This window comes from Stegostoma tigrinum, chromosome 1, assembly GCF_030684315.1.
Source record: "Stegostoma tigrinum isolate sSteTig4 chromosome 1, sSteTig4.hap1, whole genome shotgun sequence".
Classification (NCBI taxonomy): Eukaryota; Metazoa; Chordata; class Chondrichthyes; order Orectolobiformes; family Stegostomatidae; genus Stegostoma; species Stegostoma tigrinum.
The window spans coordinates 108,332,301-108,344,743 of record NC_081354.1 but is presented as its reverse complement, the minus strand read 5'-3'; the positions used below and the strand labels follow the sequence as shown (position 1 = coordinate 108,344,743).

Here is a 12,443-nt window from a genome sequence, read left to right as displayed (position 1 = left end):
CATAAACTCAAGGGCATTTTACTGATGCAACGTATTATTTACATATATTGATACACTGAGGGGGCCTGATACATGAACAGACCTCCTTCGTACTTTGGCTTCAGACTATTGTCTTATGCTACTGCACCTTGGCGACAGCTGCCCCAAGATTTAAGGCGTCAGCACCCAGTCCTGGGCCTTGGAATGTGCCAGCCTGCAACACTTGGTCAAGGTTAACTCCTTGCTGTCAAAGAGCAAGTTTTGGGCAGACCAATGAATGCACTTTTACTGAATTCATGGTCCTCCAGGCACAGTTGATGTTTGTGTCGTTGTGCATCCTGGGGAACAGAACACACAGGACAGAGTGCTGCATCACATTGCTGCTCAGGACAAAACTCGATAAAAACCGCTACATCTCTCTCCAGACTTCCTTTGCAAAGGCACATTCCGGAAGGAGATGTGTGACAGTCTCTACACCCCACAGCTGCTTTGAGAGCAGCGTGCGATGTGCAGAGAGTCTGGGCATACATGAAGGATCTCATAGGGTGGTGCCCTTCTCACCATCAGCTAAGCAATGTCTTGATGCTTGTTGGAAAGTTCTGGTGTTCTGCGGATGACTTTGACAGTCTACTCAGGAAACAACCCAACAGATCTGATTGCCTTTCGCAGTGTCCTCACATCACTCACACCTCTCAGTCATGATGTGGAGGTGCTGCTCTTGGGCTGGGGTTGGCAAAGTCAGAGGCCGCAAAACAGCAGGTTTATTTGAAATCACAAGCTTTTGGAGCGAAGCCCCTTCTTCAGGTGAGGCCACAGCTGGTGCTGTGTGATTTCTGACTTTGTCCTCTCAATGATGCTGATTCCATTGGAATGAGGAGAAATTTCTTCAAACCGAGAGTGTTGACCCTGTGGATCTGTCACAGAAACTGATGGAGGTCAAAACATTGAATCTTTTCAACAGGAGTTAGATATAGTTCTAGAGTCGTAGAGTCATATAGGTATACAACACAGAAACAGACCCTTCGGCCCAACTTGTCCATGCTGACCAGATATCCTAAATTAATCTAGACCCATTTGCCAGCATTTGGCCCATATCCTTTTAAACCCTTCCTATTCATGTACCAATCCAGATGCCTTTTAAATGTTGGACGTGTGCCCATATCTACCACTTCTGGTGGCTCCTCATTCCACACCACTCTCTGCGAGAAACAGTTTTCCCTTAGGACCCCTTTAAATCTTTCTTGTTTCACCTTCAACTTATACCCTGTAGTTTTGAACACCCTCACCCCTACTACCTACTACCCTATCCATGTCCTTCATAATTTTATAAACCTCTACAGTGTCACCCCTCAGTCTCTGATGCCTCAGGGAAGATAGCCCCAGCCTATTCAGCATTTCCCTATAGCTCAAACCCTCTAACCCTGGCAATATCCTTGTAAATCTTTTCTGAATCCTTTCAGGTTTCACAACATCCTTCCTATAGCAGGGCGACCAGAGTTGCACACAGTATTCCAAAAGTGGCCTAACCAATGTCCTGTACAGCTACAACATGACAACCTAACTCCTATACTCAATAAATGCAAGCACAGCAAATGCCTTCTTCACTCTCCTGTCTACCTGCAACTCTACTTTCACGGAACTATGAACCTGCACCCCAAGGCCTCTTTCTTCAGCAACACTCCCCAGGACATCACCATTAAGTATGGAAGCCCTGTCCTGATTCTAAGGGCTAAATGGATCAAAGCATATAGGGATCAAGTGGGTACAGGGGTACTGAGTTGATCAGCCATGATCATATTGAATGGCAGGGCAGGCTTGAAGGGCCGAATGGTCTGCTCCTGCTTCTATTTTCTAGTTTTCTCGGTTTTGCCTGTGATGGGATCTTGACCTCACCCACTCCTTTCTTACTTCTTTATTTTTGATAAATCGCTCTCTTCTATCTCTCTCTATAAATATGCATATGATATATAAACCTCTTGTATGTATTTTCACTTGCCAAAATACAAATTCAAAAGCATATTGTTGATGGAGTTCAACTTTTACTGAGACCTAAGTGTGACCTCCCTTTCCACAGTCTGTTACTTCTGCCATTCCACTGAGCTCCCAAAAACGGAATTGAATCATGCACGTAGCAGGTGGTTGCTCAATTTCTCATTCCATCCCACTGGTTTATTTTGATAGAATTTTTGAGTGTATTAAAAAGGGTCACCTTGAACTACTTCAGGAATTTTTATTTCTAATAGCACTGGCAGGAGCATATTTATTGCTTATTCCTAGTTGGCTGGGAGGGGGTCATTAAAAATAAACAGCATTTTGTAAAATTGGAATCACATGGAGTAAAAAGTAGTTAGAGATGGCAGAGTCCTTTCCTCAAAACACGCTAGTGAACATTTTGTGTGTTTACAGCAATTTAAGAGTTTGCAGTAGCACTGTCTTTTGGTGCTAGATCAAATATTTCAATATTAATTGAATTCAACTTCATAATTTCAGATGGGGGAATTTGCAGTCAGAATGTTTGTGTTGCTCCTCCAGGACCACATCGAATAGCCCGTTGTATTCATCAAGTTGAATATTTTTTCACAAAATCAAGTAATTTCTTAAAATATGATTTTAATACTTCTTGCAGTTCCCCCAAGGATTCATGAAAAAGCCGTGGCTACGTACAATGACTTCTATAACTATGGGAGTAGACAGACTCTGACTTGCACTGTCTATGGCATTCCTCTTCCAGACAACATTATCTGGGAATGGCAGCCAGTAGAGAACTGTAGTTTCCTCCACCAGTAAGTAACCAATAATAAAATGTCATGAAAAATCAGATTCAGATTTTAAGATTAAAAACATACATATTTGAACATATGAATATGTAAACCATGATGCTTGATCTGTTGCATGTTTCAAGACTGGTTGGTGGATATCATTCATTTTGCATTTATCGACTTCCATGACCATTGTACACATTTCTTGTAAAACAAAAAAGATTTCTAAAGTGAAGATTAAAGTGTGAGACATACAACATGAGCAGCGATATTGAAAACTCAGTAAGATACAGGTTCAATAGACTTATTGATGAAATAAAGTCTCATTTTTTATTCACTCAGTAGAGGTGGGCATCGCTGGGTGGGCCAGCATTTATTGCCCATCCCTGGTTGCCCTTGAGAAGGTGATGGTGAGCTGCCTTCTTGAACTGCTACGTCCTCTTGCTGTAGATAGATCCACAATGCACTAACAGAAAGAATTCTAGGATTTTTGATCCAGAAACAGTGAAGGAATGGTGATCTATTTCCAAGTCAGGATGGTGAGTGCCTTGGAGGGAACTTGAAGGTGGTGGCATTCCCATGCATCTGCTGCTCTTGTCCTTCGAGTGGAAGTGGTCATGGGTTTGGAAGGCGCTGTCTAAAGATCTTGGTGAATTTTTACAGTGCATGGTACAGACTGCAGTGAGTGAACTTCAGTGGAGGGAGCGAATGCGTGTGGATGCAATGCCAATCAGGTGGGCTGCTTTGTCCTGAGTGGTGTCAATCTTCTTTCGTGTTGTTGGGGCTGTTCTCATCCAGGCAAATGGGGAGTGTTCCATCACATTCCTGACTTATGCTTTGAGGATTGTGGACAGGCTTTGGGCGTTCAGCAAGTGAGTTATTCACTGTCGTATTCCTGGCCTCTGATCTGCTCTTGTAGTCACTGTATTTATGTGGTGAGTCCAGTAAAGTTTCTGGTCAATAGTAACTGCCAGGATGTTGATGGGGGTGTTCAACGATGGTAACACTGTTGAATGTCAAGGGACGGTGATTAGGCTGTATCTTATTGGTGATGGTAATAGCCTAGCATTTGTGTGAGATGAATGTTACTTACCACTTCTCAGCCCAAGCCTGGATATTGTCTAGATCTTGTTGCATTTGAACATGGACTGGTTCGGTATCTGAGGAGTTGTGAATGGTGTTGAACATAATGCAACCATCGGCAAACATCCCGATTTCTGACCTTATGATGGAGGGAAGGTCTTTGATGAAGTAGCTGAAGATGGTTGGGCCTAGGACACAATCCTGAGGAACTTCTGCAGAGATGTCCTGGAGCTGAGTTGATTGACCAATAATAACCACAACCACCTTCCTATGTGTCAGTTATGACTCCAACCACTGGAGCCTTTGCCCCCTGATTGCCCATTGATTCCAGTTTTTCTAGGGCTCTCTGATGCCACACTTGGTCAAATGCAGCTTTGATATGACCACCGCTCTGGAATTCTTTTGCCCATGTTTGAACCAAGGCTGTAATGAGATCAGGAGCTGAGTGGCCCTGGTGGAGTCCAAACTGGGTGTCAATGAGCAGGATATTTCTGAGCAGGTACTGCTTGATAGCACTGTTGATGACACCTTCCATCAATTTACTGGTGATCGAGAGTAGACTGATGGGGCGGTAATTGGCCGGGTTGGATTTGTCCTGCGTTTTGTGTACAGGACACACTTGGGCAATTTTCCACATTGTCTGCCAGCATTGTAATGATACTGGAACAGCTAGGCTAGGGGAGCAGCAAGTTCTAGAGCACAAGTCTTCAGTACTATTGCCGGAATGTTGTCAGGGCCCATAGCCTTTGCTGTGCCCAGCTTCTCCAACCATTTCTTGATATCACGTGAAGTGATATTGGCTGAGCACTGGTATCTGTAATGCTGGGAATCACTGGAAGAGGCTGAGATGGTTCATCAAATCAGCACATCTGACCAAAGATTGCTGTAAATGCTTTAGTCTTATCTTTTACACTGATGTGTTGGGCTCTTCTGTCATTGAGGATGGGGATATTTCTGGAACCTCTTCCTCCAGAGAGTTGGTTAATTGACCACCACCATACATGAATAGATGTGTTAGAACTGCAAAGTTTGGATCTGATCCATTGATGGTGGGATTACCTAGCTCCTTCTATCATTTGCAGCGTATACTGTTTGACACATAAATAATCCTGTCTGATAGCTTCACCAGGTTAACGCCGCATTTTTAAGTATACCTGAAGTTGGCATGGCCTGCAGGTTAATCCCCTAGGTTGATGGTAACATTTGAGTGTGGGATGTGCTGGGCCAGATTGTGCAAGAGTACAATTCTGCTTATGTTGATGACCCTCAGTGCCTCATAGATGTACAGTCTTGCAAGATCTGTTCAATGTCTGTCCCGTTTAGCACGGTGATAGCAACAGGCAACAAGGTGGAGATTATTCTCAATGTGATGGTGGGTCTTTGTCTCCACAAGGACTGTGTGGTGGTCGCTCTTATTGATACTGTCATGGACAGATGCATCCGCAGCTAGCAGATTGGTTAGGATGAAGTGTTGCAAGCCCTTTCGTACTGCTTGAGACTTGACACGGTCTTTCAATAGCTGCAAAGTTGTAAAAAGACTTGTGCTCTGCAGCAACTGAACTCATAAAAGATCTTATTCTCTGTGTCTATATAAGATTCATTTATTCCAGAGGAAGTATATTGATTGATATTCACAATGAGTTATAACCTCCCACACTGGGCCCAAGAGGCTTCTCTTATCTTGGCTCAGCAGAAGGTCCGGTAGACTTCCTGCATGACAATCCTGGGCAATCTGCTTTCCTGTTGTTTGTTTGGCTACTAACTTCCACTTGCTCTTTCCTCTACAACCCCCATTGTTTTCCTTTTTCAATCACGGATGCAAGAATCTTATTGAGGACTGTAGAGGTTTCTCTGTCTCCTTATCTTCCTCAGAGGTTGAATTATCTCTAGCAACAAACTTTATTTATCAAAGCCATTCTTCCAAAAATAGTTATATCCGTCTGCATGCATCGTAATTGGAGATCTTTGAAGGAGTTTGAATAATATTTTGAAATTTATTTCTGTATATGTTATTTCTATATACATACACAGAAATAAATTACATTATATATTTTAAAGGTTAATTGGCTTTAATGAATTATTTTTTATTTGGAAAGAGTGCAAGAAGAACTGGCTTTCATTTTCATTGAAATAATGAAACTTGTGAGCGATCAGAAATGCATCACATTTTGACTTATATGACTGCAGCGTTTGATTTGTGAATAGTTATATTTATATATTTACACAGGAATGGAAACCTTTGTAAATGTCATATTGAAGTCAACATTCTAACTAATTCAATGTGAGGAAGATATTTTCAAATACTTGGTCATTATATTAGCAAAAGTACACTTTTATTAACTCGATCAACATGAAAAGTTTCCTATTTCTCCAAGAACTTAGTTCAATTGGGTAACACCTTTTAATGGTGAGATCGGATTGAGTACCGACAACTGTTCAAATGTTTGGACTAAGGGAGGATCATGGTTAATTCAATCCTGACCACTTCTCCAATGGACACAGTTAACAAGAAAGCAAACGTGGTTATCCTGCAGGGATATTGAAGCTAGTTATAAAACAAGCATCACTTATCTAGCAGACCTGTTAAAAATACAGAGCCAGGATACAGATGAGAACTTCACTGATATGCATACTCCAAACCTCAGGCATGATGTTGATTCAATGAGGAAGGAGATTGCTAGAACCATATACATCTTTATTATTTTGGAGGTACGATTTGATGATGATGCACGGATGTCAATTTATTTTGAACAGCTCCCAAAAAGAATTGAGAAACCCCTCTGAGTCGCATGAAAAGAAAATCTGGAGGAGTGTTGCAGACAATGACGGCAGCAACAAGATCGAGAGGCCAGAGCCTCGAACCGTTTTTCTTGAAGGAAAGCACAAGGTGAATCAACCATTAACAAGGATAGCAAAACTAACGCAGTCAATTTTAGACACCATTAAGTTATTAGATATATAAGCTAACTGGTAATATTTAGTCAGACATTTATTCAGACTTGAAAAGCTGAATAGTGAAATCCATTGTTTAGCTGGAATTAATTATTATTTGTGAGACTATACTAATGTTTTCAGGCTTATATTTTAATTCATTGTTTGTAAGTGTTTCTTTATATGTGCATTCTGTTGATCAGAATGAATACTGATAGCTGAACTCATCTTTTTGCATTTTGTGGCACCACTTTCTGATTGTTCTTTCTAGGTGGTCAGCACCCTTGTGATTCAGGCAGCAAATGTCTGTGCTATGTATAGATGTCGAGCTTTTAACAAAGTGGGACAAGATGAGAGGGTTATCTTCTTTCATGTAACCAGTAAGTAAATACTGCAACATCTTATTAAAAGAAAGCCTGTAGGGAGAGCCTAAAGGGTCTGCTTAGACTTGCACTTTGAGATTTGAGAACTAAATGATTATAAACAGACATATTGATATACTGTACAGCTGTCATGGCTCCTGGAAAAAGGCATTGTTTAGAATTTGAGACAATCCTCATACATTAAGTAAGCTCTATGTTATAAATAACTTTATAACAGAAAGCTCAAATGGTGAATGGATTATTTATATACAGTGAAGCTCATGTTGACAAGGGCAAGTCATGAAAAAGCATATTTTATGAAATAGCTGACCTGACCTGAGAGTTTCAGTCACAGTAGGGCAATGGTCTTCTATCATTTTTACCCATTACAATTAAAGGATGGAAGATTACACAGGTCCCCCTGATCACTGCACCTGAAAATCTGCACTGGAGTGTTAATCCCTAAAATTGACTCCTAAAATAAAAGAACTGAAATGCTAAAAGATCAACATTTCCAATCTTGAAAACTGTGGGGGTGCAGGTGGAATGGATTAGCCTTGATAGCAAGACTGGAAACTATTTTCTTTTTATTAACTTAAAAATAAGCTTGTTTTGTGCTTTCCATCTAATGAAGAATACTGAAGCCCAACTGCTGTTTTTAAAATGTATTAACTCTTCCAAAACAAATGTGCTTGGTAAAAGTTGACTTGTGGTCCACCTGATCTCATCTCCCTCGAGTTAGTTATGTGGACTTGTACATGCGATGGTGATTGAAGAGAGTCCATCGCTTTTCCAATTATAGCCTGGGACATAGGAATAGGTTGCAGATGAGCAAAAATTTACAGCTGTAATCTACTCATTCACTTACATCGAAACCAGTGGCCAGGAAATTGGAATTGCATTCAAATTAGAATGCAATCCAGATGCAGTGCATATGCCTAATGAGGCTCATGGCAGGATTGCAGTATGTTGGTCTGTTAGCCTCATTAGGTCAACATAGACAAGCTGCAGGCATTTTTAACATTACTGGAGATGGCTTGATGAAAATATTGATTGTCCTTTGTTATTAGCAATGTGGAACTCATACTGATCTAATGAAATATCACTGTCTATGCTGGTATTGTGATCCTCTTAAGTAACTTGAAGTTTAAAGACTGACTTCTTCAAAACAGGTAGATACTATTTTGTAACAGTCACATGCACAATATTTTTGACTCACAACCTTTAATTAAATTCAAGTGTTAGTCATTTCTTACAAAATTCTGACTTAACAAATTAATTACTTTTGAATATTAGTGTGTGGACTGTTTGGGAAATTTTATTTCTTGCATAGAGATTTCATGCAACCTCACTCAACTATGGAAATCACTTCTTGCTGAAGAGGGAATGACATCTTACTGATTTTTTTTTAAACTAATGAATTGTCGTTGATGCTTCAGCAGATAAATATGTGATCCAGTCTGTTTATGCAGTACTGTTTAGAGTAATAGACGATCTGTTTATGACTCTTGTGTTTATAAAATGTTTAAGAATAATGTTTGCAACAGGATACAAATAGTGAGAAGCAGGTTTTCATTTTCCTAATTTTCTTAAGAAGTGTTGAACATTAATTAAAAAGATCAAATGCCTTTTAATAGTTGAAGATCAGATTATAAAATATGTTTACATTCCTTGGCTACAGTTTTGTATATTTCCTACTCTGCCAGCTGTAATATTTGACTAGACTAACCAGGTCAAACAGAATGGTTCTAATTAAATATTTTTAATGTTGGGCAATTCATTTGAAAGAAACAAATTTTATGAATGACCAATTCTAAATAAGGAAAAATAATTTTACAATTCAGATGACAATCTGTTTAATAGTTGAATATTAAGATACATTTTAAGAGCCTTACACTTATCAACATTAACTACACATGGGCTTTTTAAAAGATGAACTATTAGTGCTGTCCTCAGAAAGACAGGAAAATATTGCCAGAATTTGAAGAGACTTGGCGAATTTTGGCATCTTTGACACTGTTTTGGTTGGTGTTGCATAGTAGCTTCATAGAAAAGAAACAACTGATTAGGCTATTAATCTTTCAGAGGGACTTGAACTTAATTTGCAGCCTACTGGCCATCCCATTGAAAAGGACAATGTAACTCTTCAGTGCAAAGCAGACAAATTTACATATGAGAACCTCAAATGGTACAAGGTTCATTCCAAAATTCTCCAAAACTGCCATGGCAACCTTGCCATCCTCCCATGTGAAGACCTCCAACGTGATGCACAACTGATGACTTGGAGGATGGTTTCTGAACCCAAGACTGAAAACATCACCATTGAACTGAGCTTTGGCAAGGTATCTCTTCATGATCAAGGAGTCTACCTTTGTGAAGCGCAGAATAAAAAGACTGGTGAAAAACACTGTATAATGAAGACTCTTTCTGTAGAAGGTGAGAAAACAAAGTATCATGAATATTGCATCATATCTAACCTGATTCTGCTACTGTTTATTGGTGAATACTCCTGCTTATGAGAACGATAAATAATGGCATTGTCAGCATTTCCCATTTAATAGTAAATAGTATCATTGGACAGAAACAAATTTCAGGTTTAATGTAAGAAAGCAAAAGTTGCCCCTTTTCAATTTTCAATTCTATTCATATTGTGCTATCCATTCATAGTTCTAAAAATGTTTGACAACCTCAGAAAGATGTTGACTGAGGTAAAATCTCTACTGATCTTCATTGCAGCTCAACAGACTCCGTTGGTACTTCAGAATCTTACAGACCAAACAGTGAACATGAGCTCGTCCATAGAGATGAAATGTGATGTGGTCGGGGCACCAAGCCCACATATAATATGGTATAAAAATAACAAGCAGCTTCTGGAAATGTCAGGTAGAGAGATTAAAATATCCCAGAATAAAATTTACATTGAAGCATGCCACAGTAACCATGCCAACGTTCAGATTTATTTAACTAGTCTTATAAAGTGCAATGGCAATTTTTGGGAATAATTTGGATTTTTGGATCATGGTCTTAAAACAGGAGGAACTGTGCCAGATGTTTGTTATTCATTTTCCTGATTTTTATTTCCATTCCTTGAGGTGTTTAGCATCCATTTAAAATTATATCTAAAGTCCAAATTATCCCAATGCTGTCTCAGTTACTTAGGAACATAGGAGCAGGAGTAAGCTTTTCAGCCCCTCAACTCTGCTCCACGTTCCTTTTGTCAGTGTCTTTAGGGAATTTCTGATTAATTCACATTCTTCATAAACATAAAGAAAAACACAAAATGCCTGTTTTTGATCAGCCATTTGGTTCCCAGTAAATAAAAGCGCATGACATAGGTAAGGATGGAACTCAGCTCTTCCAATGCTGCTGCAATCAAATAGTAAGCTCACTCTCTTAGCAAACAGGAATGTACATTCCATTGGTATTACTGGAAGATGGGCATTATTGTGCAGACATACTAAATACTATCCTCAGAAGTGGAGGGGAGGGAATAAGAGAGTAAAATAGTAAAACCAATGTAGATTTAATGTAATAAGTACTGCTTATTGCTTCGCAGTATACGAAAAAAGTCAACACAGATTTATAGGAGTTTTAAATATACAAGAAATATCGAGCATTATAGGGAAAAAATGTTTGGCAGTATTACTTTTTAAAAATTGCCTTATTATCCATTGTTTCTTTTCATTTTTGTTCATGTCATGAATTGTGATATTGTGACTGCTGCAGGAAGTCGTTGAACTAACATGGTGTGTCTGTCTGTGTCCTGCCAGGCATTGTTCTAAATGAGCTGAACAGGACCTTGACCATCCAGAGATTAAAGAAGGAAGATGAAGGGAGGTACAAGTGTGAGGCTTGTAACATCCAGGGCTGTGCGGAGACTTCTGCAATGATTGCTGTAAAAGGTTAGGATGCCAAAACAAAACCAAGATGATTTTCAGACAGAATAACACTTGGACAGTTTTGAACTGAAATGTGATAATTTGTTTAGCAAGAGGCAATATTTCTTGTTGTTTGCTCATAATGTAAGGTTGACATGGACAAGTTATCTCATTTTTACTAATAATTCTGATTACTTATTTAATTTTAATTTATTTAATGTTCTGGAGAAGGGTCTAGGCCCAAAACGTCAGCTTTTCTGCTCCTCTGATTCTGCTTGACCTGCTGTGCTCATACAGCTCTACACCTTGTTATCTCTATTTACCAACAAATATAGTTAGTGTGCTACAAATGATCAATAAACATGGATTGACATTTTCTTTGATAGTACACACTATTGTTAACTATAAAATGCTGGACTGTACTTATTTTTACTGTGTGGAAATAAAGGGTATTTTTACATTAACTAATTCTTAAAACTGCTTCTTAAAATAGTAAAACTTTTATATCTAAATCCTTGCCCTTATTCATAACACAATCTGAATAATGTCCCTACCTAAACTGTTAATTTACACAAAACAAGGAACAAACATTATCTTAGTTGCAGACGTTTTTAGTCAACTTGTACAGAGATTTTATAACATTTTTTGAGTAGGTAGGCCTTGAACCCAGACCACAACTGCCCCACTATTTCATTTGTGCCACATACAGAAAACAAAAATTTTGCATTTCTATGAACTAAACTGTAAAACCTTATTCATTGGTAACTCAAATTCTGGCAATAATTAAGATAAATGGTGACAGTTTAGCAGCTAAAGTGTTAACTGAATCCGATGATGAATTGCAGCTAAATAATTACTCCTTGAATTTCCTACTTCAGTCTGGTTATTTTCATCACTGACTAAATGTGAAGACATATACAGTTAATTTGTGAGTCAGAATTTAAAGAAATGAAAATTATTGCAGTCTTGAATGAAAGCAGAAATTGCTGGAAATATGTGTCAAGTCCTTCATCACTGAGACAGAAAGTATAAGAATTATAGTTTGGGTAAAGATCCATTCTGATGAAACATTAATCTGTCTTTTCATTTTTCAGATGGTGATAGACTTGCTATGTTATTCCAACATTTCCTGTTTTTATTATAATTCAGTGAGTCATTCATTTATATTAATTAGCTTATTGACTTACGTGAATTATGTTTTTATTACTTATCATTGATCATCCACATTGATTTGAACTGCATTCAGGGACAAGGGGAAGTACCGCTCATTCAATCATCCTTTTTGAAGAACTTAACTAGTCAAGTAGTGGCCACTTAAGGGTTTATCCTGCTCCTGTTGCTATTGTATCCATGGCATTGGGAGTCCCACATCAAACATGGTAACTATAGTTGCATGAACTGGTATGGGCATGAAGGTATGGGGTATCTCCTATTTTTGTAAGGTTCCTGTG

General features: G+C 38.8%; 1 protein-coding gene across 1 annotated transcript in view; it reads left to right on the top strand.

The window, feature by feature from the left end:
• The window catches only part of kdr (kinase insert domain receptor (a type III receptor tyrosine kinase)), an 81,069-nt gene that overhangs the window by 32,013 nt on the left and 36,613 nt on the right, over positions 1–12,443 (top strand). Inside the window, exons 10-15 of the mRNA XM_048533717.2 lie at positions 2,606–2,762; positions 6,576–6,708; positions 7,024–7,132; positions 9,200–9,550; positions 9,851–9,997; positions 10,885–11,016. Coding sequence (XP_048389674.1) covers positions 2,606–2,762; positions 6,576–6,708; positions 7,024–7,132; positions 9,200–9,550; positions 9,851–9,997; positions 10,885–11,016 — 1,029 coding nt within the window. The remainder of the gene's footprint in view (positions 1–2,605; positions 2,763–6,575; positions 6,709–7,023; positions 7,133–9,199; positions 9,551–9,850; positions 9,998–10,884; positions 11,017–12,443) is intronic.